General features: G+C 43.4%; 1 protein-coding gene across 1 annotated transcript in view; it reads right to left on the bottom strand.

Annotated features, from left to right (window-relative positions):
- Window positions 1-24,072, bottom strand: part of C2CD2 (C2 calcium-dependent domain containing 2) — a gene marked incomplete at its 5' end in the record, with an annotated part of 59,042 nt that overhangs the window by 3,610 nt on the left and 31,360 nt on the right. Inside the window, 9 exons of the mRNA XM_014937994.1 lie at window positions 4,552-4,861; window positions 5,999-6,126; window positions 8,579-8,692; window positions 9,249-9,420; window positions 9,715-9,854; window positions 12,238-12,299; window positions 16,484-16,592; window positions 20,262-20,382; window positions 20,685-20,807. Of these exons, the coding sequence (XP_014793480.1) occupies window positions 4,552-4,861; window positions 5,999-6,126; window positions 8,579-8,692; window positions 9,249-9,420; window positions 9,715-9,854; window positions 12,238-12,299; window positions 16,484-16,592; window positions 20,262-20,382; window positions 20,685-20,807 (1,279 nt within the window). The remainder of the gene's footprint in view (window positions 1-4,551; window positions 4,862-5,998; window positions 6,127-8,578; window positions 8,693-9,248; window positions 9,421-9,714; window positions 9,855-12,237; window positions 12,300-16,483; window positions 16,593-20,261; window positions 20,383-20,684; window positions 20,808-24,072) is intronic.

Here is a 24,072-nt window from a genome sequence, read left to right as displayed (position 1 = left end):
TCCCATCTTTTCAATATAATAAGAGTACAGCAAAAAGAATGAAATAGAGGAAGTGATGTTACTCTTTGTTGTTTCAGAGATCAAAGGAGCTGAAATTAAAAGATTAGCCCGTGATGCACAACATGAAGGTGGCAATTTAATTTGAGGTGAAGGACACTGTTGGTGCCAGAGAACAGTACCTGGCAGTCAACCTGCATGCAGCAGGCCCGTAAAAGCCAGGCAGCATGTATTCTATACGAATTTGGTAGCATCACCCAGAGTAACAACCACAAAGCATTTGCTATTGTAAAATCCCGTTAGGAATAGCAATTCACTTCAAGCAGATTAAAAACAGTATTACATCTGCTTCCAACAGGTTTGGAAAATTGTTCAAATCCCTTCTGTGGTAAATTAAGTTTCTTTATTTTGTTGTATTTCTTCCCTTGATCCCACGTCAAACCTGTTACGCAGCCAAGGCATTTGCAGCTGTCATCTCACCAGGGACTTGGGACTCGGTGTTGCCAACACCAGCCCCCTTCCCTCTTTGCAAACTCGAGTTGTTTTTGCAGCCACCGTTCTGCCAAATTCCACCTTCCCTTTCCGTGTGCACACGTGTGCCTGGTGTGTAAAGCAGCCCGGTGGCAGCTGGCAGGGACACTCCTCCGAGCTACCAGCAACACTCAGCCTGGCGTCGGGACATCAGCCCAACGTGAAAATAGCAATAGTTTTGTGCTATTTGTGCTAGAATTGGGTAATGCTGCTGTCCAAGCGGCACGAGCCAATTTGAATGAAGGAGGACCCAGGTAGCAAGCCAACACAGGAGCCTTCTGGCAGTCAGACTAGTATGTGGGGACAGTCATCTCCCTGGCAAAGCTTCCACACCTCGTTCCTGCATCACTATCAGGTCTCCTGACTCTTTCTCAGTTCAGCGACTCAGTCCCTTCACTCTTCATTCTGCTTTTCCTCCCATTGCAAGTGGATACCAAAAAGCAACACACAGACCCATTCTTCCATGCGCTACTGTGCAGTAGCTGGAATTACACACTTGTCCCCCAAGGACCTGACCCAGGCTGCGTGTCGTTTTGCACAGCGACAGCTGCAGAATAGGTATTTCACGGCAGCTCTGTTGCACGCAGCCAGATGCCTCTTTGTTCAGGACAGAGCAGTTACAAACACGTGCTTGGGATTACTACTCTGTACTTTAAGGACTAAGCACTCAGCACCTGGGAGGATATTCTAGCACGTTTTGTCTTGCTGCTGCCAAGACTTTTCTCACAGGGCACGATGGGATGGCAGCAAAAGTCAGCTGAAAGCAACTGGAACTCACGGATTTGAATCTTGACTGCTCTCCCATCGCCCTCTGATTGATCTTTTTGGCAAGGCAGTACCACTTCAAGCTGCTGTCAACAGCATAAAAGAAACAGAGTTCAACCCCATGATACTGACAGTTGTTAATATGCAAAGGCCGGGGGGGATTGATGAGGCCTTGCTGCTGTGTGGCTTTTGTTTTAGCAGTCAGCTGTTCTGCTCAGCGGTCTTGGCAGCTGCTGCTGAAGCTGTGCCAACAGAAGGAGCAGGACAGAAGGGTTTATCCATTAGCAGCTATTTAGTCCTATCCATTCGGATTGATTTCCCATACTAGGAAACAGAACCAAACCAAGAACCCTGCAAAAAATTGTGCTGGTGGCCTGGGACAACTCGCTGCAGCTGCAGAACTGCAGGCAGGGCTTCCCTGAGAGCACCACAAGCTCAGCAGAAGCAGCAGCAGCCCCCGTGTCCCGACATGAAAGCTCTCTGTGTTTTCAGAGGTACCGAGGTCACTGCTACCTGGAAGCTTGCCACATCCCCGCTGCCACCCATCAGTCTGTAGCCAGTTGGGTACGTGCTGCCTGACAGTGGCTCCGGCTGTTGTGGAGGCATGCAGCCCTGCTGAAAAGGCAGGGTAGGGCAAACCACAAGCTTGGCGATGCTGGTGCTATTTGCATGCTTACTTCTGGAGTTCAACAGGATCCATATGCCAACTCTGCCCCTAACACCAGGAGATAAGCAGAGAGCATGTCAAGAGCGCTGTACAGACTGACTAGCTTTCACAGCCTCTGTGCACCAGTCTAGGGTTTTCTGAAAGTACTTGTGGGGCTAGGATCACTTCTGAATCTCCTTGCTGTTAATGAAGGAAGATCTCCTTCCACATCTACAGGGATACAAACAGAGATGGCTTTTTCCATTCCTTCCCAACTTCCAAAACAGTTTTTATTCAGGTGGTTTTGTAAATACCTTCTAAGGTCCTCGTAGCTCTATGAGTTTGTCTAGAAAAGAGATCTAGAAAACTGTAAGCAGCAGTTTTTGAAATAAGCATTCTGCATATGCATATACAGTTATGGGGATCACACACGGATTGCATGAGCAGATGTTTGATTGATAACCAGATACTACAGAAATGGGCATGATGGAGAGAGATCAGGAACATAGAGCACCCCTCCAAGCCTTCCTTGCTGTCCATATTGCATGACCCACCTGGACAGCACGACCACCAGAAGAATGATCTGTTACAGCAGAATTGTCTGCTAAGATACCTGAGCACAGGAAGGTAATTTTGGAGGGAGGAAAGAAATGGAGCGGGGACTAAGAAAACGGGAGCCAAACTATGTTTTGCTTCAGTTTTTACAATGAGTGTACCATTGTAAAGCTACATTTTCTCAAAAAAAAAAAAAAAGAAGACAGAAATAACTTACTGTGTAGGCAATTAATTCTGGTTGGCATAGTAGTCCTCTTAAGTTTATTAAAGGGAATGGATAAGAAAGTGGAAGTCAGAAAGGTAAAACCCATAAACATGCAAGAGTAGGAAAAAAAAGCAAGACAGTGCTAACTTTAAGACACTAATACCATATACAAAGCTTTTTCAAGCAGAGGGGGTTTGGTGTTGTTTTGCTTGGGGTTTTTGGAGTTTCTTTGTTGTTATGTTTTTTTTTTTTTTTTAAGGAGAAAGTGTTTGACAGAACATAAACCTTGAACTATTCAAAGTCACCTGAAGGCAGGGGGATGGAAATGCAGAAATGTTTTCCTATCTCACTCCATAAAATGGTACTCAGTTTTGATGAAGCAGAGATACAAGACTTCCACAAAGAGATCTGTTTATCAAGAAGGGGATTTGAGAGTGTTTTTTCAAATATTTTTTCAAGATGAGACAACTCTCAAATATAAGAGATACTTTGCACTTTTTAGCAGTTCTATACTACATCATGTAAACAAGATCTTTAGAAGCCTGATCTCTTTGCAACATTCTGCACAGGGAAAAACAGAACTAGACAACAGCTCACATACACACTTCCACTTGATTGTTATAGAATAACGTGTTAAGGAAGAGTCCAGAGGTTTTGCAAAGACTCATACAGAGTTCTAAACTTTTCCAGGCTCCAAATGAGACATCCCTCCACAATTAACCCTCTACCCCCACCCTAAACCTACCCAAAACTTTCCAGTGCCTGACCATCGATGTCAAATTGCTTGTTGCTGTCGCAACCTGATCTACCAGGTGGAGCAATACAACTGCAAGGCCAGAAAGCCTTGATGCTCTAAGGGAGAGCTTTGGCAAAAGAGGTCCAGGGTATGCCTTATGTGGGGGGGCTACGCTGAGGTTTTGTACTAAGCCATTTTACAGTATCTCTGAGTAAGGAAAGAATAGAAAAAAATAAAGCAGGGATGGATATGGGTGAGAAACACGACAATTTTTGCAACTTCAACATGAGACTGGTGTGACACCTGCTCAGGACATAGTCCACTGCACTGGCTCTTGTGTCAGACTCCTGAACAGCCCCTGTCTTTACAACTTAGCCACAAACAAGCAATACAGCCTCAGAGGTTAATGGATTTAAAAAGGAAACACAACGAATCCCAAGACATTTTCAAACTGCAGCTACCACTATCCAGGTGTGTCACTATATAAGCAAAACAATCTGACCCTTTATTTACTTACTAAATTACCCTTTATTCCATTTTCTTTAGCAAACTATGTATTAATGAAATCAGTGAAAAGGGAGAAACTGTTCACAAGGCCGTTAAGAGTGACTGTACTTCTGGTTTAGCTGTGGTGCTTCCTGAACACACGCTTTAGTGAGGGCAGGGGAGCCTTGTGCTCAGAGATGAGAAGGAGGAGAAGAAACGTATCAGAAAGCAACCCTAGAACCCTACCATCTTCACATTAGTAATGGGGCTGCTAAGATAGCGCAAATCCGTGTTTACAAGAACACATTTTTTACCAAGGATTTGACAACATGGCTGGTTATTTCTCTCCCAGATGACTGAGTGAGGTGTAGCAAGCTGCCCTTCAATTTCTAAGGGTGAGCTCTTCTGTTTCCTGATGGAGGGGAGTGTAAGAGAGCATGCCATGTCTCACAGAGCCAGAGGACTGCACTCCTTATGGCTGCTAGTAAGACAGCTTCAACCAAGACCACAATCACAAGGAATTTAAGGATGAAAATCAGTAAGAAAGGATGAACTACTACAGTGTTGCATGACACTGCCAATTACGTAGAGAAAGCAGTCTTTCACTAAAGCAAGGCAAGGATCACATACCTTTAGATTTTTTCATGCTCCCAGTCTCTGAAACACTTAATGAGCTCCCAGATATTTCTTCACAGGTCTGGTCTAGGAGCGTGTTGGTGTCCCACTGTTGGCTGCCGTTCTCTAAACCCCAGGCCTTATGGGCACTTTGCTGTGGGTCAGAATCAGGTACTATTTCTGAAGTACCTAATGATAGCTTTTCATCAGAGGTGACTTTTGCAACAGCTTCCTCCACAGTGGATGACTCTACTTTGCAGGAGTTGTCCATGGATGCAGCATAGTCCATCATCAGTGCAGCTTCACTGTCCTGAGATAAAGAAGTCTGCCCGGTGAAAATAAGAGACAACACTAAAACAAGCTGCTCTGCTGGAAAGAAAACAAGCCTCCCTGCAAAAGTTCTTTCCTCTACACTTTTACTTGTATTGCTCAAGGCTATCAGAAAGCCACTGTGAGCCACCTCAGCTCCACTAAAGGAGAGGAGCATTTAGCCAAGCTTTAATGATGTCATTAACGCCAAAAGCGTGGAAAAAAACATTAATGTATGTTCTTCCCACCTACTTCTGGCCCCACTGGTAATAATGGAACTCTTTCCTACATATGCTGCTGTAATGAAGTATCAGCATGCATAGACAATAATCTTTTGGTCTTTTAAAACAAATAAACTTCAAAGTGTTTCATCTTGTAGAAGGACTTCTTAGCATCTATATCAGCTAAACACATATCCACCCAGCCCCGGTGCCCCCATTTCCCAAGCAGATACATTCAGCACTGTGGCAGCTGATCCTCATTCCCTGCCCACAGCACAGTGATCACAAAGGGGATCCATGCCCACTGACTTGACTTTCACTTGGAGCATTTTAGGGCTCCTGTGCATAACCAGAAGATGTAACAGCAAATGCCCATACAGCAGCCTGCAAGGAAAGGACTACAGGCAGGCACCAAGCATCAGATGGGAGACTGAGGCTGTGGATGAAGAAAGTCTGGAGGAATGCTATATACCATGGGGAAAAAAAGTCTTCCGTTTACCCTCCCTCTGGAACACAGCCCAGAGGACTAGGATGTTTTTCAGAGAGTTTTAACAACTTTGAAAAAAACCAAGAAAAATCTTTCATGATTTTTCTGTGCATCTTCCCACCCTGACTGAAACACAGAAAAGGACCAATTATCCCCTGTTCTCACCTAAATTGATTGTCCCAAATCCCTCATCATCCCACTCCCATCCAAGGATACCATGCATTTTCAGTAAGGCTGTCAAATCCAACAATCAAAAACCAACACCCTCCCCAACAAACCCACCCTGATTTGGCTTAACCTGAAAGAGTTACTGAAACAAACTGGTGCACAGATCTAGATCCTGCAGAGACTGCAGAATGGGAGACAGCAGAATGCATGTCACACTCAGTGGACCAAAGGCTTTATAGTACTAAGCATTAAATATAAGTGTTTTTTTCTGCTCTACCTTGGACACCCCTGATATGATAATGGTGCTCTTCTTTCTAGGAGACTTCAGCTTCTGCTTTGCAGACTCACTTAACTGCCGAATGGCTGCTTCTGCAACAGGATCGGTGCCATTCAGTACCAGCAGTTCTGAAAAGAAAGCATTATTTCAGAGAAAAGAAAGCATTATTTCTTTCAAAGAAAGAAAAACAGGAAAATACAGAGCAAAGAGAGGCAGAGTTTGTTTTTGTCTTAAAATTCAAAGAAGCAGCAGAAATTATATAAACAGCAAGCATACCAAAGCAATTTCCAACTCATCACCCAGCTATTGGGACTTGGCTTTCCCTTTTGTACCCATTCTTTTGAGAAAAGCTACCCAAGCTGCACTTACAAACACTTGTCCTGAGCACACAGGAGTTCCTGGATGTCTATAGACAAAATACCCAATTATTGCAATGCATTGCTAAGCTGCAGTGACTATAATCCAGAAGCAGTGGGTAGAACATCAGGTCATCTCAGTCATGAAGAGCCATAGTTCTAACATGGGACAAAGCTGGCACATGCTACTACTTCTTCCAGTAGCTTTTTTGCTCTTTTTCCAGATGTCCTTGCTTGGCATTTCCAAATTTGCTACAGCGCTATGATAGGGTGGGGAAGGCAAAGTTGCAGTCACTCTGCCCTTTATCAGCTGCCTCCAAAGCTTGTCAGGTGCACCTCTTTTTCCCCTCCAAACGTCGCACAGGACTACAAAACCTGCTTTATAAAATGCTCTTTAGCAACAAACACAAGTTTATTTTTAAGCATGACCATTTCTAGCATCTAGTATGCAAGTACTTTGGGCACAACAAATACACACTAATCAAATTTGTCAAGCTTAGGAACAAACAAGGCTAAGAAAGCTAACAAAACAAAAATCCCCATATTTAATTGTCTGAAGTGGGCTTTTCTAATAAGAAATTAAACAACAAAAGAATACAGGCAGGAATAGCACCAGTGTTAATTAAACCGAACAGTGTCTTTTGTTACTGTGACATTAATGCAATAAAAGACGAAGCCTGAATAATTACTCTGCACCAAGTAACTTGGAAACTTTTGGAACTTAAAAGTATGTCTGCACAAGGGGTACACGTGCCCACACACGTCTGCACACTCATTATAAACCTTGACTTTTCCATCTCCCCAGTCACTGCACAGCCTCCAAGAACAGCTGAGAGCATCCAGGACAGCATCAGTGGCACTTGCTAATTCTTATTGTCATCACTTAAAACTATGCCATGGCCACGGCATCTTTTCCACAGTGCTTGTTGCTATTTTGGCACGATGTTTGTAATAACTACTATCTAAGTTATTGCCATACCAAATGCTCCTCTGTATTTCTTTCATTTGACTTAAACTTTTGTTCTAATGAGTAATTCTTCCTGCTGTATTGTATAAGCATTTCACAGATATTCCCCTAGACTCCCATAAGAAGAAAAACATTGTCCATATCAATGTGCTCCAAAGTTGTCCTCAGATGAGTTTTCTAGTAAGTGCTTTGTATCTTTAATGTAATAAACAATTATGAGAGTTAACTCAGAAGTCTAACACTATCTTAACACTTCCCAAATTGGCTTAGTAATAACCATCCTGCTTCATGGTATCAGAGTATTTCTTAGTCTAGAGGGAGGGAAAGATTCAGCAGCTGTTACAGCTATTCACTGGTTCATGCTCTTCCCCAGATTTTCTGTCTTTTGGCCAATCCATTTCTCCCTCTCAGAAAGCCTTCTGACTCTTCCATGAGCAGTCTAGATCATCTCCAGATTGTCCCATCTGTACTCGAGCCTATACAAAGAAAACTGAACTCTACATCATGTGCCATTTGCAGCTAGGCTGGGCCACATCTTTCATTACTGTTGCCTATAGAGCTACAGAAAAATTGAATGGTGAACACACACAGGACTGAAAAACAGGCTGAAGATTCAGAGTTGCAACTCGAAAAGGTAAAATGCCCCAGAGTCTGAATCGAGTTTAATCAAAGTGAATTTATAATTAAAGTTATTATCAATGCCACCTAACACTCTGAAGGCACTTCAGCTCTGTGCCAGGTAACTTAGAAAGGTGGACAAACAGGCACGGCAACATTGTGTATTTGCATTAGCACAAAAAAGCCCAGTGGCAGGGTAGGAAGAGAATTCAGTCTTCCTTACATCAGTCCAGCTTCATGCCTTCTGTTCAGACTCGGGGGGGGCATCAAAACAGCCTTAGAGGTAAGTTTCACGGGTTCTTCATTTTGTGCAGTGTCCCCCATGCCTTTATGAAGGAGGAATCTTTCATTCAAAAGTAACAAAAAACACAGCCTGGCTTTTCTACAGTCACCTCCCCACTCCAAACCACAGCTCATTGTTATTTATTCAAAATTAGCAATTTAAATCACCAATTAAAAACAGACTTCTACTGCAAGACTGCTATATCCCTAACCACAGTACTGGCTAACATAAACATCTCAGTGCCTGTTGAAAGGCAGAAGACATATGGGTTTGCTGTTATTTTAACAAGATTACATTAATCCCATGTGTAGCAGAGGGAGATGTGTTCTCATTAGCAGCTTTGAACATTCTATTACCTGTGTCTGAAGATGATAAAGTTTTGCTGACTGGAGCACCGTGAGAATGGATACCTTGAATAGAGAAATCCTTTTCAATCACCTTTACTTTAACTGGAGTTTTCACAGGAGAATCTGAGGACCAAGTTTTTTGGTTAATGAAATTATTCAAGACATCTATGAGGAAAATAATAATTTATTATACCAATGTTCAAGCCTGTTCAAATCACAATTGTTTGAGAAAGCTGTTTATTACATATTTTCAACACATACTCTCTATGGTAACCAGACCCCAAAAGACCTGTGAAGTGTAGGAATGTATTGTTTTTAAAAATGTTACTGTAATATGCTAGACAACACCCACTTAAGTAAAAGACCTGCTTTAACAACTTAAAAGAATGCAGTTCTTTGTGAGACTTCACACAAAGACTGTTCAGAGGTTATACTTTCATATTTATGCCAAGGAGAATCAGAGAAACTACTCCTGAAAGACCTGCTGAAAAAAACCCAAACTTTGTCAAGGTTTCATGAAAACTAAAAACCTGATTCTGAAAAATACAAACAATGACACCCCCCCAACACCTCAGAGAAGTCTGGACAAGAGCACCTTTCCTTACATCCCACCCCCCCAACTTCTCCTGGTCCCCACAGATAACCCTAAGAGTAAACACAAAGAAGTGGGCTTCCTCACCTGTGCTCAGTGGAGAAGATCTCCCTTCTAGACGAGGTTTGGTTTTCACAGCAGTTACAGTAGTGACCACGGTCCCACAGGGCATCACAGTGCGATCCTTTTCTATCTTAGTGGCTGGCACTGGAGAAGACACTTGCCACGTCCTTAATTCATTGGGTTCTATAAAAGAGAACTGGGAAGACAAAAAACCGCCACTTTAGAAGCACAGTCAAGTAAGGAGGACACTATAATTTCTAGCTAGTACTTCTTTAACATTTTTACTAACGTTCAAGAGGCAAACAGCTAATTCTTTTGATAGACACAAATCCCATATGAAGTGTTACCATGCAAATCCCAGATGTGCTACTCTAACTCAGCCACAAATGGCACTTGCGTTGTGAGCGACAGACCAAAGCACAAGATGAGCATTTGCAGTTACTTCCCGAAGTAAAAGATCCCCTGTAAAACCATCCAAAGGCAGTCGTACCTCTGCACTAATGGATCCCAGCCCGGCTCCTGGCTCTGAGCTGCTCTCACCGGCCCTGCTGTTCAGTGCAAAGCTTTGCTGGCCAGAAGGTTGTTTCCTGAACAAGTCTAGAGGTACAGTCACCTTTGCAGACAAAGGTCCTAGAAGAAACAAAATCAACAAAATCAGCACGCATCCGGGCTGTCAGTATGTTTAAGGGTGAGAAGATGGGAAGGGAGCAGGAAGAAGACAGGCAGCTAATTGCAAGAACTGGTTCTACCCCACGGGGCAGAAACATGGCAGTTTTCACAGCTTGCTTTCTATTTTACGACTATTCCTCAGCCTGGCCTAATACTGCACAACGGGGAAGAACAGAGAGATGAAACATTACTGTTTGCCACTACTTCCAGCCATTGCTTTTCCCCATATATGCAGACTATTTAGGGAAAAAAAACCATCTAATATTTCACTTCACAGAATACTCTGGGTTCCTGGTAAACTGGTGCATCATTAATAATATATTTTCTTAATTTGATATTTAGTACAAGTTCAGCGGTTCTCTTGTTCCTCCCCTTACTTTAGTAGCTACACTAGACTGGAGCAAAATATCAGTAGAATTACTGCATGATTTTAGGGATGAAATCCTGGTTTTCTGCAGAATTCAAAGACAAATAAAGGTCTAAATTATATTCACATCACTCAGCTCTCTCGTTACTAATATGATTCTACTTTGAGTTTTCTACTCAAATTTCTGGGAGGAGAACAGCTAAGAAGATATAGGGGGGAAAACAGACGATAGAGAGAACAACCAATTGGGAACCTTTTTCTTCAAGAAACCAGGTTGGTAGTTACACTCTCAGTAGGATGTGAAATGTAACTGGTTGTTTGGAAGACCCAGTGCTAAAAATGCACAGATGTAGGCAAGACTAAACTTTATGCAAGAAACAGTACACATTTTCTGACTGTATACAGATCCCATTTTTTTGTTAAAAATAAAACCCGGCATCCATATCAAGTAAGTTTTTTAAAGCATTTGCCTAAATTTGACTTCCCAGTGCCTCAAATAATCGCAGATCACATGCAAGGTATTGCACGACTTTGTGTATGTAGATTATTAAAAATTAAAAAGAATACAATAAGCTAAAACTGAAAATCAAACATAGTCCAGTTGGCTATATTACTTATTAACTGTGGCTTAGATAAAATATTATTACCTAATAAATTATTGGCCAAACCTTCATCCACTATCACAGACACCATGAGTAAAAGCAGGTTTTTTTCATCTCTGGGTATGAAAAGCTTTGGCCAACACTTTTACCTTTCCCTGAACTCAGCTGAATATTACTGACACTACTAAGAGAAATAGCTTGGTGTCAAAAATTAATGTTTCTTTTTTGTTTGTTTTACACCTGAAACCTAACATAACAAGGAAAAAGCAAATGGATCCAAGAGGTAAAATACAGTTACTATTTCTAGCTACAGCAAAACTCCGTATCAGCAAAAGAACATGCAGTGTTTAGAAGAATTTATGATGTTGTCTCATCACTTCAATAAAGCCCAAGTAATGAAGTACCTGGAACAAGTTTACAAAGCTTATGCAAACACCTCAACATGGTGTCTGGTCTCAGCACCCACCCACCCTTTGCCCCCACCAGGAAGGTAATGCTTCTCCAAATAAACCAAATGCAATAGTTCAGTGGAGGGGTTTTCTTGCCACTGAAGGCTACTTGCAAACTGCAACAATAGAATTAAGTAGTAAAAAAGTTTCAGCCCCAAAATCTTATATTTAATCCAATATAAGCAGAATTGGTGTGTTTTATACCTGATAATTGCTAGTCAGCCTCTGGGGCTTGAAAAGGAAGTATTAGGGATTAATGCCCATGATTCCCCTTCAGCCACAGAAAGACCTGGAAAGCTTAAATTGAAACCAAAATTGCTCACAGTGGATCTGTTAAACATTTAGAAGGCTGAAAAATTAGGCAATCAGCAGATGCTAGTCTCAGAATGTTGACAGTCTAGAAAGAAACACAAGGCTTCTCTGTAACCTTAACTCTGAGGAGGATGGAGACACTTGAACAGTGTATTTTCTCTCTTCTGTCCACAATTCCTGATGGAAGTAACAGTGTACATACACAGCACTTAACCCAGGTCAATCCGTGTTTCCCAAGAACTCCGCGATTTTCCACGGATTTCAACTCTAGTACATAAATCTAAGGACAGGCTCACGGCATTTAAAAACACAAACCTAAGTTACAATTGTTCCCCAAGCTCTCCATTTCATGCAGGTCTGACTGGCTATTTTCATCTGATCTCCCTTCCACAGCTGTTCTTCCCCCCAGGGCTGCCTGAGGTATACTCGATGTCAATACCAGGGTAAGTCAGCGTAAGACATCTAGGCTTTAGGTAGCAGGTTCCATGCAGGTTCAGAAATCTGAGAGTTTCTTATATGGCTATAAAGCTGGGCACAACTAAAAGAGAGCTTTTGTCAACATCTAGCAATGCTCACAAGCTGATCATGCAAAATAATTCAGTTTTAATACTTACTATCCAACTTTCCATCTTCTACTATTTGCAGTTGCAATGTTTTTGATTTGGCACTTAGTTCACTGTGAAAGAAACGAAACTATGTTAGGTCTTTGTGGGTGAGCAGGTTTTTCTCCCGACTTAAGTTTTCCCCTTTCCCCCTTTTGCCAACCCCCCGACTTTTCCTGGCCTGCAGAAGCCCATCACTGTGAAAGAAACGAAACTATGTTAGGTTTTCGCGGGTGAGCAGGTTTTTCTCCCGACTTAGGTTTTCCCCTTTCCCGCTCTGGTTGCCAACTCCCCGACTTTTCCTGGCCTGCAGGAAGCCCAGCAGTACGACCTGCTAACCCAGGCAGGCAGCACTACTCGGCAGCCCTGCTGGGGACGCTGCCCGTGCAGCATCTTTTTGACCTCAGGTAAGACTGACTAAAGGGATCACAGCCAGACAAACTTAGCTTGCTTCTCTCCAGCACTGTCGCCTAAAACCAATTGCCTAAAATTTCAGAGGCTTTTCTTCTCCCCAGCAGTTGACAAACACCGCCCTTCAAACTGATGTTGGTCCCTAATCCAACTGCTACACCCCAGCACTAAGAAGCTATTTGCAGGATCAAATTTGGAAGTCAAGATACTGGAACAGGTCCCATCAACAACCATTCAAAGCCATAGGGCATCCTGTCAAAGCAGGAAAGCGTCCTGCGAAAGCAGGATAGATACAAGTAAATACAAGCAGTTCTATGTGAGAAGAGTCAGTATTACTTTTCCAAAATAAGACCCAAGGACGTTGCAAGACAACAAGAACTAGTTTCCGTGTGACAGAACCAATGTGAACTATTAGCAGAATTGCTAGCATGTGCAGTACTTCATAAGATGGACTAGACAACAGATGATAAAACCATTCTTCTAATTGAGACAGTGAAGCAAACAGGGTACCTGCTGAGGAACCTTCCAGTAAAACTGTTTTATAACCTTCTCAGGAGCTGTTCTGCCAAAAACCTTAAGGGCATACATATATGTGTTTTATTTTTGTACGTCTCCATTTCAGGATGGTGTGATGATGGTTGCAGGCATCCCACCGCCATTAGATGCTGTGGGACATCATCTGTGCATCAGGTTTTAAGCTTTTCCCTGCCACTACCATCCCCTCCTGCACCTCTGAAGCTTGCAAGGAAGCACCTTGATAGTACCACTGCTGCTCTTCCCATGAAGCTAAAGCAGAGCCCAACACAGTGGCCAGGACACTGCTCTTCAGACTGGTGGGCATTTTTGTTTTTGAAGAAAGAGAGGGGGCACGATGTGAACTTGAAAAAAAGGTATGCAGCCAAATCCTGATTGCTCATCTGTAAAAGTCCCCAAGCTTACCTCATGCACTTCTGAAAAGCAGCCAATGCTGTGGAAAACCCAGCATTATGCCTAGTGTCAAGGTGAAATTCCAGTCTACTTAATCACATCCTGCCTGCCCTCCCTCTGCACTTTCAGTTGGAAAGGGTATTATTCTTACAAACTTCCTGTCCGAAATTGTTGGGAACATGTTTGCTTTGTGACACTGAGCACGGATGCTGTTCCACCAACAGATGGCTGAAGTGATTCACAGACCCAGTGCCTGAAGCGCTTTGAGATACTCCAGAACAGAAAGCTGCCACAGAAGTGCATTTTTTCCCCTTTTACTGTGGAGAAGAAACTGTATCATGTTAATCCTTAAGTCTTGATGGCAACGCAGCACACTGTCACAGAAGAACATTGTCTGATCTGTGGCTTTCCACAAAAGCTGTAGGTCCTCCTAACTAAAATCAGACTTTATAAGCCAGTGGACCCCGTTGAGTCTGAAGGAAGAGAGCTTTGTAGCTTCTCTTCCACTTGACAGCGGGATGAGAACCACACCTCCATGAGACCACATAAAAAGGTGAGGCCTCTCAGTGTTGTTCTATAACATTTGGTGAACGGACTCAAATCCAGTTGGCAGCCAGTCACAAGTGGTGTCCCACAGGGCTCGGTACTGGGGCTGGCTCTCTTTAACATCTTTATCAATGATCTGGACGAGGGGTTTGAGTGCACCCTCAGTAAGTTCGCAGATAACACCAAGCTGGGTGGCAGTGTTGACCTGCTGGAGGGTAGAGAGGCTCTGCAGAGAGATCTGGATAGGCTGGATCCATGGGCTGAGACCAACGGGATGAGGTTTAACAAGGCCAAGTGCTGGGTCCTTCACTTGGGTCACAACAACCCCAGGCAGCACTACAGGCTGGGGGCAGAGTGGCCGAGAGCTGCCTGGCAGTAAAGGACCCGGGGGTGTTGGTCGACTGTTGACTGAACATGAGCCAGCAGTGTGCCCAGGTGGCCAAGAAGGCCAACAGCATCCTGGCCTGGATCAGGAAGAGGGTGGTGAGTAGGACCCAAGAGGTGATCGTCCCCCTGTACTCAGCACTGGTGAGGCCTCACCTCAAGTACTGTGTCCAGTTTGGGGCCCCTTCCCACAATAAAGACATTGAGGTGCTGGTGAGTAAGTCTTATGAGGAGAAGCTGAGGAAGCTGGGGGTGTTCAGCCTGGAGAAGAGGAGGCTGAGGGGAGACCTTATCGTGCTCTATAACTACCTGAAGGGGGAATGTAGAGAGGCGGGGGTCAGTCTCGTCTCCCAAGTCACAGGAGATAGGACAAGGGGAAATGGCCTCAAGTTGCACCAGGGGAGGTTTAGATTGGATATTAGGAAACATTTCTTCACGGAAAGGGTTATCCAGCATTGGAATAGGCGGCCCAGGGAGGTGGTTGAGGCACCATCCCTGGAGATGTTCAAAAGATGGGTAGACATGGTCCTCAGGAATATGGTTCAGTAATTTTTATTTCCTATTTCTTATTTATTTTTTTGTCAGAGTTAGGTTGATGGTTGGACTAGATGATCTTTAAGGTCCCTTCCAACCTAGACAATTCTATGATCAATTTTTCTTTGCTGACTATAGTGACTTCTAATCATCTCCACACCCTGCACACACGCAGAGGGGTCTGATGTTCTCCAAGTCCTGTGCAACTTGTGATGACCGATCCTGGCACCTTCCTTCAAACCAAGCAGCCCCTGTTGCTTGTTCCCTCAGCTCTCCTGTCCCTGCAGTGCACGGTCCGTAACATTCACAGGTGCAGTCCAGTAGACTGCGATGAGGAGGCAGAAAAAGATGTGTGCACTGCACGCTCACTCCCCCTTCAAGTTGAGGAGGAGCACGCAGAAGTGTACACCAGCCCTGGAGGAAGAGAGCACCCAGCATGGACACGCATAGGTCTGAATACACACTCAGTTCCTTGTAAGCTAAGCCCCTGCTTTGCAAGAGAGGGAAATAGATACAGTGGATGTCAGGCTGTGACTAGACAGTGAAGATAAGCGTCACATGAAAACAAGCAGCACTACTTTCTGAAATACATTTTTAATATATATAGAGAGAAGGGAATAGAACTGAGATGGGAGATCAAAGCTACAGAAATAACCAGAGACTCCACTGCACATCAAATGCTTCTCACATTAATAATCCGGTAGAAAAAAACCCAGAAAGCAGTATCTGCAGCATGTTGCATGGCAGCATCTCTACCCTGTTCCCCTGGGAAGCTGCTTCTGCCTGTCTGTGAACGTGTTTAAAGCCACTAGAGAAACATCCCTCTGACCAACCCCACCATCAGTGGCTCCCCCTTCCTCACACAATACAGAAGCTACCAGATATTTCTGCTCTGCCACTATGAAGTGAAAATGAAAATAGTTTTAGAACTGCTCACTCTTGACCTTATTTACAGAAGTTGTGTGAGCCACAGAATACCAGGCAGGCTGCCTGAAATTCCCATTTTTGTTCTACAGGAAAAAAACCCAACCTTTTAAATCATAGCCACCACTCATTTAGATGGTCAATTTTTTTGCACATTTACATTTCCCACTCAAGGGAGGGAAAGGAGAGACATCAGATTTCCTCAAATGCAGTTTTCAAAGTAAAGTAACTTCAAAACCTCGCTAACAATCTTTTTTTGTCACTGTATGGTCACAGGGTGATTTATTATAGCTGTTACTGCTGTCATTTAATAGAATCAGATACCTACCAACGAAGAACAAGAGACCTATTTGATCTTATATGCATGAAAAAGGTAATTAGATATCCTGAAGTCCCTACCAGCTCCAGGTATCTCTGAGGCCATCAGAAACAACATACTTCAAAATGCCATTCTTGCCTTGAAATCTCACATAGTTTAAGCAAAAAAGAAATGCTTTATTATAAAAATATTCCTAGGAGATAAGTTACTTACAAGATAAACTCTTCCTTCCAAAAGGGATTTGCAGCATTTTTGGCTACAGAGCTGGAAAACTTCTGCATAGGGTCATTCAACTGAACTATACATGCAAGGTTTGTGCTGCCTGTAAGGGAAAGAAAAATCAATATCCAGTTATTAACATTCCATCCCCAGGAGGCACACTTACTCAAAAGAAAGTGAAGAACTCCCTTCCTTACATATGACGCTTCTGAACAGACTATTGGAAGCACTTCCTCACCCACCCGCAGAATAAATTTCTTCCTTCCCCTCAATTTGTATAACATCTACATTAATGGCTATAGTCAAGATGGGGTAATCATTGTCCGATGCACTGTCCTACATTAGAACAGAATAGAACAGAACATTTCAGTTGGAAGGAACCTACAACCATCATGTGGTCCAACTGCCAGACCAATTCAGGGCTGACCAAAATTAAAGCATGTTCTTCAAGGCATTCTCCAAATGCCTCTTAAACACTGACAGGCTTAGTGCATCCACCACCTCTCTAGGAAGCCTGTTCCAGTGTTTGAACACCCTCTCAGCAAAGAAATGCTTCCTAATGTCCAGTCTAAACCTCCCCTGACTAACGCAGCTTTGAACCGTTCCCATATGCCCTATCACTGGATACCAGGGAGAAGAGCTCAGCACCTCCCTCTTCAATTCCCCTCCTCAGGAAGCTGTAGAGATAAATGTGGTCACCCATCAGCTTCCTTTTCTCCAAACTAGACAAGCCCAAAGCCCAAAGTTGCTACTTGGAGGACATGCCTTCCTTCCATGTTGCCCTCCTCTGGACACGTTCAAGGACCTTCACATCCTTCTTAAATGGTGGGGCCCAGAACTGCACACAGTACTCCAGGTGAGGCCGCACCAACACTGAATACAGCAAGATGGTGACCTCTTTTGACCGCTTCGTTATGCTGGGTTTGATGCACCCCAGGATGCAGTTTGCGCACATAGTGTGAAACACGACAACCTGATTTAAATTCTGGCATGAAGCAAAAAAGCGTAGGCAGAAAAAGATCAAAAAGGATGGAGAGACAGAATGAACAGCAAGGAGGTGGGTGCAAGGAGGGGAAGGAGTGAAGTTGCTGCTTTAAAAATCCCAGGAGTTTTCAAAGTTCCTACTGTGGTTTCTTTGGACATCAAAGCAAGCTTTTTCTGCAAGTGAATGATGACAGTGATCAAAGCAAGCTTTTTCTGCAAGTGAATGACAGTAGCATTAATTAACAATGGCTTTGTGGACTGTGGTTTTTAACACGTTCACGGCATTTTAGAATACTGACGCAGAATTATGTCTACCTTGATCTTGGAATTTGATGGCATGGCAAATCGGAATATCAGAGTAGTTATATTGCTGTTCCAAGGGGAAATAGTTTGCACAATGTGTTACTCTTAAAAAAATTCTTCTGTATGACTTTCACAGCATCAGAAATCATTTCAGTCCCAGTGTTCCAAAATGCCAAGGAAAGTGGCAAAAAGCTCAGTATTGACTGCATGCAAAGCAAACAAAAGGTAACACTGCCTCCAGCCCTCCAGAGGACTCTAGGTATATATCTACTATCATCAACTCTCAGTTGTCCTCTGGTGATGCGTCAGGGCTGCGGATGGACCCCATCTCAGGCACAGAAGCAGCTTGGGCCTGGCAAGGTTATTAGAGGAGACAAAGCGCTGTGTACAGGCAGCTTATTTGGGATCCAAGCTAACCCTGGAGTAAAGTAGTTTAGCTGCTTTCACAGCACGCTGAGCCTGAGTTAATGAACCTGGGGTGGTTTGCTGTTAACCAAGCCATATGTCTCTGCAGCCTGCTCTTGCTGCCAGCAGGGCTCAGCAGCCTGGGCCAGAAACTCCTGTACAGCTCTGCCTGAGATTACGTCGGTGCCACTGAGAAAGTATTTCAACATTTCTGCCCCCCACACCCCAGTGTACACAACTATCAGTTTTTTCCTTAAGAGCAGAAATCACTTTTGCCCTAGATGATACACTGCGCCATATAGTGCTAAATCTAGGATAATCTTTGTTTACATACACAAATTAAGGAGCTAAAAATGGGCACAGCCCATAAGCAGAGGCCAGCTCTGCTACTGGTTAGTTACCAGTTGAACTAACATTCCTACAGGAAAGCCACAAGCTCCTATAAATCATATTAGCATCCACAGAATGATAATGATCAAGACAGACAAACCACTCCTCCCCAATCCTCTGTGTATCTATGCAGGTTAGCCTGCCATATTGCTCACTCTTACTCAGAGTTGCAACAGGATAATTAATTATTGCTGCAAGACAAGACCAGGAAAAGGGAAGGCAACCATAATTAAAAGGCAGCAAGCTATGTCCAGAAGCTAGCATCTTCCCAGCTGTGCAGTGTCTCCACTGGATTTCGAGGGTATCACCTAAACCCCACTATGAAGCTTTATTTACTCAGTTCCCAAGTGTTGACACTCCCCAAATTGCTAGGGAACCAGCAAAATTCTCCTTTCAGAAGAGCAAGCAGTGTTTTGCCTCTCAATATCTGGGTTCCCAAAGTAAAGCACATTAATCCTCCACTCTTCCTCTCATTTTCAGGGAGGGGGCAGAGAGGCTTCCCATAAGATGAATCCTCTGCTGCATAAACGGTATGCACATAAAGCCATCTCATGAGTTTTAAAGGTGGCCAAAATGATCTGCTGTTATCGAAAAGCCTGGTTTGCACTATAAAACTGTAAAGTAATAACAAATTCTGTAAGAGGTTTTCCTGCAATCTACAGCAGTTTTGTTTATATAGGACATGGCACTGCAAAGAGTTCCAGAACTGCTATAAAAATATTTTTTAAAAAAAAAAACCAGTCTACATAAAGTTACAGAGGAATCACTTCCAACCAGGATGAGCAAAGCAGCATTATGTAAGAGTCTGGGGCAGAAACCTATTACATCTAACTGAAAAAAGGAGTATAGCAAGTAGGATGTATTTATCCAAAAACAGTGCCTTGCCCAATTTAGCAGCCACAAGCTTCCACTAAGAAGTCTCTTACGGAATTGTTAGTGACCATAAATAACAGAGCCTCAAATTTATATTTCCGCTGACAAAATCTGAAATATGCTTGCTCATGCCTCTATCAGTGATGCAGGCATGCTTGGACTTGAAGAAGTCTGAATACTTGCTAAACAAACTTGGGGCTTCTTTCTCAAACCAACAGTGCAATTCCACTAGGCAGTGACCCTTTCAGTTTCATTGTCCATTTGCAAGAGGTACTCCCTCCCCTACCCAGAGAGCCACTGTATTAGGGGGGAAAATCCCCAACAACAATACACAACCTTTGAGGAGAGTTTACATACAGGAGGAAAGCTTTAGATAAATCAGCAAATTGCTCAGAAGTAAAGAAAAGCAGCTGTAAAAATAAGGTAATACTGAACTAAACCAATGTCATTGCTAGCAGTTAAGGGAGAGTTGGATTTAAGCCCCCCATCTTGGGTAAACCAAAGTGATAACTTTTATAAATTAAAACTGAACTCCAGAAAGTGATCAACCAACTTTGTAAAAATGCTCATTTCAATTTGCTTTCAAAAAGGATGGATTTGTTTACAAGATCAAGATGCTGAAATACTCAAATGAACCAAACCATACAGTTTTGTACAAGAATGAACCAAGTCTGTTTCTTGGAGTAATGCAATTTCTTACATCTTGTTTTGAGACAAGGCTGTTAACTCACAACTTCCAAATGATTTCACCCAAAAGGAAAAAAAACAAACAACCAACCCTGCTCAAAAACGAGCAGCATGGCATAGGCTATGTTACCTGCAGCACTGTGATCAGTTAGGTTTACTGCGATGTTCTTTACCAGCAGCTTGAGGTCATGAGCCCTTGGAGGTTTAGGCGGACTAGTGCCCTGAGGGAGAAGGCTTGTGTTCTGTACATTCTGTGAAAAGCAAGCAGAACAAGAGGGATGGCACACAGGCAAATACAAAACCCTTTGAACGTCTGTCACATTGATACAGGGAAGCAGACGTGCGATGGGGTGTAACATCAACAGATAGCTATACAGGAGTTGTGATCACAAAGCCTTCACTGCCAAAGGCTATGTTATTTTAAAGAATGTGTTCCAGTTGCTTCTGACCACTGAATGGTGTTAAATTTACTCATTTGTAAGTCATGAATGCAAGATCAAAACACTAAGCAGAGGGAGACTTCTCAAAAGATTTAGGTAGGAATAAGACTTACCTGAACCTCCTTTATATCTGTAGGCCTTGTACTCAACACTACAGATGGAGAAACTGAGCTAAAGAGGTTCTTCAAAACACCTCTGAGGGTTTCAGATATTGCACATGTCCCTGCTGTCTGTCCCTAAGAGGAAACAAACAATCGTGATTCTCAAAACTCAGAAGAATAAAAGTTAAGACAAAAATTTATCTAAACCACCAAAGCTACTGAATACTAACTTTGTCAGAGAGACAATGGTTTCTGTTGCCAACAACAATATGTAACGAGCGATTATGCAAATAATTACTTAAATTTCTATATTATGCATTAAAGGAGAACTAGAAATATATGCTGAAAAAGTCACATGCTGTTCTGAGAGTTAGGAAGGCACAGCTATCAGCCACAAAACTAGAAGTTTCACTAACAGTTTATCTCTTGTGATGTTTTAGAGTTCTTGTACTGCTTTGCACCCCTCTGAGAGAGCAGATCAGGTCATCAGATAAGCTGATCGGCACTGTTCCACTAATTTAATGGGAGTTATGCCAGCTTGCAACAGCTGAGAAGAAGCTAATCCTGTGCTGCACTGAATAAATTATTACAGCATCTCTTGGAGGTCTTCGACTGACTGAAAAGAGCGCTGCATGGACAGACACTTGTGCTGCTCTGGGGGACTGATTCATACGTTTGTCCATTCAAAAATCTCATGGCAACCTGTGCTTAACACCACTATCTCTGAGGGATCAGAACAGATCACAGATTGTGCTTCACAGGATTAATTGCAGGGTGTATGAAGAGGGTGAACCACCCCTGCCCTCCCAGTGCTCCTGGAGAAGCCTGCTTCCCACATCATGCTGCTCACAAAGTCCCGTCTGCTCAGTTACCTTCAAGGAGTGGATTTTAAATTAAGCTATGACAGAAAAAGCAGTTTGATACTCAACTGCTCTGCAGGTAGCCCATGAGAAATCTCAGTAAGGTTTGTTTTCTAAAGAAAAAAAAAAGTGAAATAGAAGACAAAGATCTGACCTAAACAACAGAGGACTCATCCATCTTTTCTTATCTGGTACTACACTTGAGAGACTTTACTATGACCAAACAAGGCTTTAGAAGAAAGGGAGCTGATTTGCAGATAGAGAACAGCTGAGAATGCAATAATCACACAAAGTGGGAAAAAGGCACCCTTTCTGCATGCTGTTGTCTGGCGGGAGCACACCTACAACCGGGGTGCAGAGTCCAGCAAACCGGGCCCTGCCGCAAAGACCAGGCACACTGATGGCAAGGTCATCTGATTCCCACCAACAGGGAGATCAAGTTGGGGACTGAAAGCCTAACCCTGGTGGACTGCCTTGATAACCCTGCAACTGGGCACCACCAGCTTCCAGAGCTACCCAACCCACTCTGGTGCCGGCGGCAGCACCAGCCCAAGCCTCAAACAGCCGCATCTCTGCCAACGTGGCAGAGGACAGGCCTTGCTCTGCCACCCCAGCCACCCTGCACCGCGCTCCTCCGCCACAGAGATCTCAGCACTAAAGGCAATCTGGCATTTCGAAAGCCTCAGGTCCTTCCTGGGGAAGGACCATTAATAAGGGAGACCTTATTAATGCTTAAAGCATCTAAAGGGCAGTCTGAGGGAGGATGGAGCCGGACTCTTTTCAGTGGTTCCCAGTGACAGGACGAGGGGCAACGGGCACAAGCTGGAACACAGGCAGCTCCATTCATGTATGAGGAAGAACTTCTTTAGGGTGAGGGTGCAGAGACCTGGAACAGGCTGCCCAGGGAGGTCGTGGAGTCCCCTTCTCTGGAGATTTTCAAGACCCACTTTGCTGCAGTCCTGAGTGATGTGCTCTGGGCAACCCTGCTTTGGCAGGGGAGTTGGACTAGATGATCTCTAGAGGTCCCTTCCAACTCTGACAATTCCGTGATTCTTTAGGTGTGGGAGAATGATCCTGCAATGACTTCTTGCACTCCGAAAGGTCTGCCTGCAGCTCGCACAACAGGTCAAACCGATTTGGAGTAACAGCCCTTTCCCAATGACCCAAGTGTTACAGAAACGCTTAGGGTGTTTCATAAAAATCCCAGGAATGTTGTGCACAGAAATTCTGTCTCACCGCCTCCTTGCCCAACAGCCCTGTGACCACAGGTCGCTACGGTTCAAAACATACAACAGCAGCATCGACCAGTCCCACAGAAACCCTGCTTTATTCACTCTGTTCTGCCTCAAACAGCTGCCAAAGGAAGAGACAGCGGCACATTTCTGCAACTTGCAGATAATACTCTTTTATTTCTAAAAATATTAATGGAATAAATTAGGCTGTCTAAAGCTTCAGTTTCAGTATTTTCATTATTTATGTTATTTAAGTAATCAGATAAATCATAGTTAGTTTTCAGTGTTTTGGAGGTAATTTCCCTCCCCTGCCCTAATCTAAACCCTGTTTGATGAAGAACAATGTCAATTTGTAAAATCCCAGCTGCCTCTCGCTTTGCCATCAACCTAATCTGACATTTCTTATTTAACGGTAACAATAGCTATTGGACTTCTACTCACAGGTATTTTCTGATGTTTCCATAGTTATTTGGAAAGCAGTTTGGTTAAAGAGTCTCCTGTCAACCCTACCTCATTTGTAGCTGTCTTTATAAATAAAGAAGTAATGGTTCATCACAATATCCTCTACAAAGCAAGCCATAATGGCTTAGATGCCGACCAAAAAAGCTTAAGACAACACATTTTATGTTGGGTTTGACAGGGGCTAGAGGTGTACGGTCAGCAACCGTGGCTAGCTTGGGGCACGCCAGCACATAAAGTCCCAGCAGTAGCACAACCACATGCAAACCCAAGCCCTGCCAGTCAGCCAAGTTGCCAACCACAACTCAGGTTCACCCAGCTATTATCAACAGAAAATAGGTTATTATACGCACCTTGTCTAACTGATGAGAAACCACTGTGTAGATAATCACAAGCAATTAAAGGTATTTATTTGTACACACAATATTGCTTCCGAAAGAGCGAAAAACAAGACACAAAAGCTGACATTTAAATTTAGGAGCAGAAGCAGTTTCCAAGGTGTAGGTTGCTCACAGGTTTTAGCTCTTTGTTTATTGCCTCCCCACTTCCCTAAGTGCTAGTGAAAATAAAGCCCGTAACTATTAAGAACTTAACAGGCTCATTTGAAAAATGCAGGCAGAGCACAACAAGCTGCAACTCCTTTGCAACCCTGTACTCGGGCACCTCTCAAAAAGCAGCTTGTGAAGTCCAGTGACCGCACCAGATTCATCTGCATTTGCCAGTTAATTACTTAATGACTGTTCAATATGTGGATAATCAGCATGCCACCCCAGCACGTGAAGGTGATTTACACTCCTATGCATGCACAGTAAAATCTACATGAAAAACACACTTCAAAAGACTTGTCTG

The sequence above is a fragment of the Calidris pugnax genome, unplaced genomic scaffold (assembly GCF_001431845.1).
Source record: "Calidris pugnax isolate Ruff unplaced genomic scaffold, ASM143184v1 scaffold25, whole genome shotgun sequence".
Classification (NCBI taxonomy): domain Eukaryota; kingdom Metazoa; phylum Chordata; class Aves; order Charadriiformes; family Scolopacidae; genus Calidris; species Calidris pugnax.
This window is presented reverse-complemented; position numbering and strand designations above follow the sequence as displayed.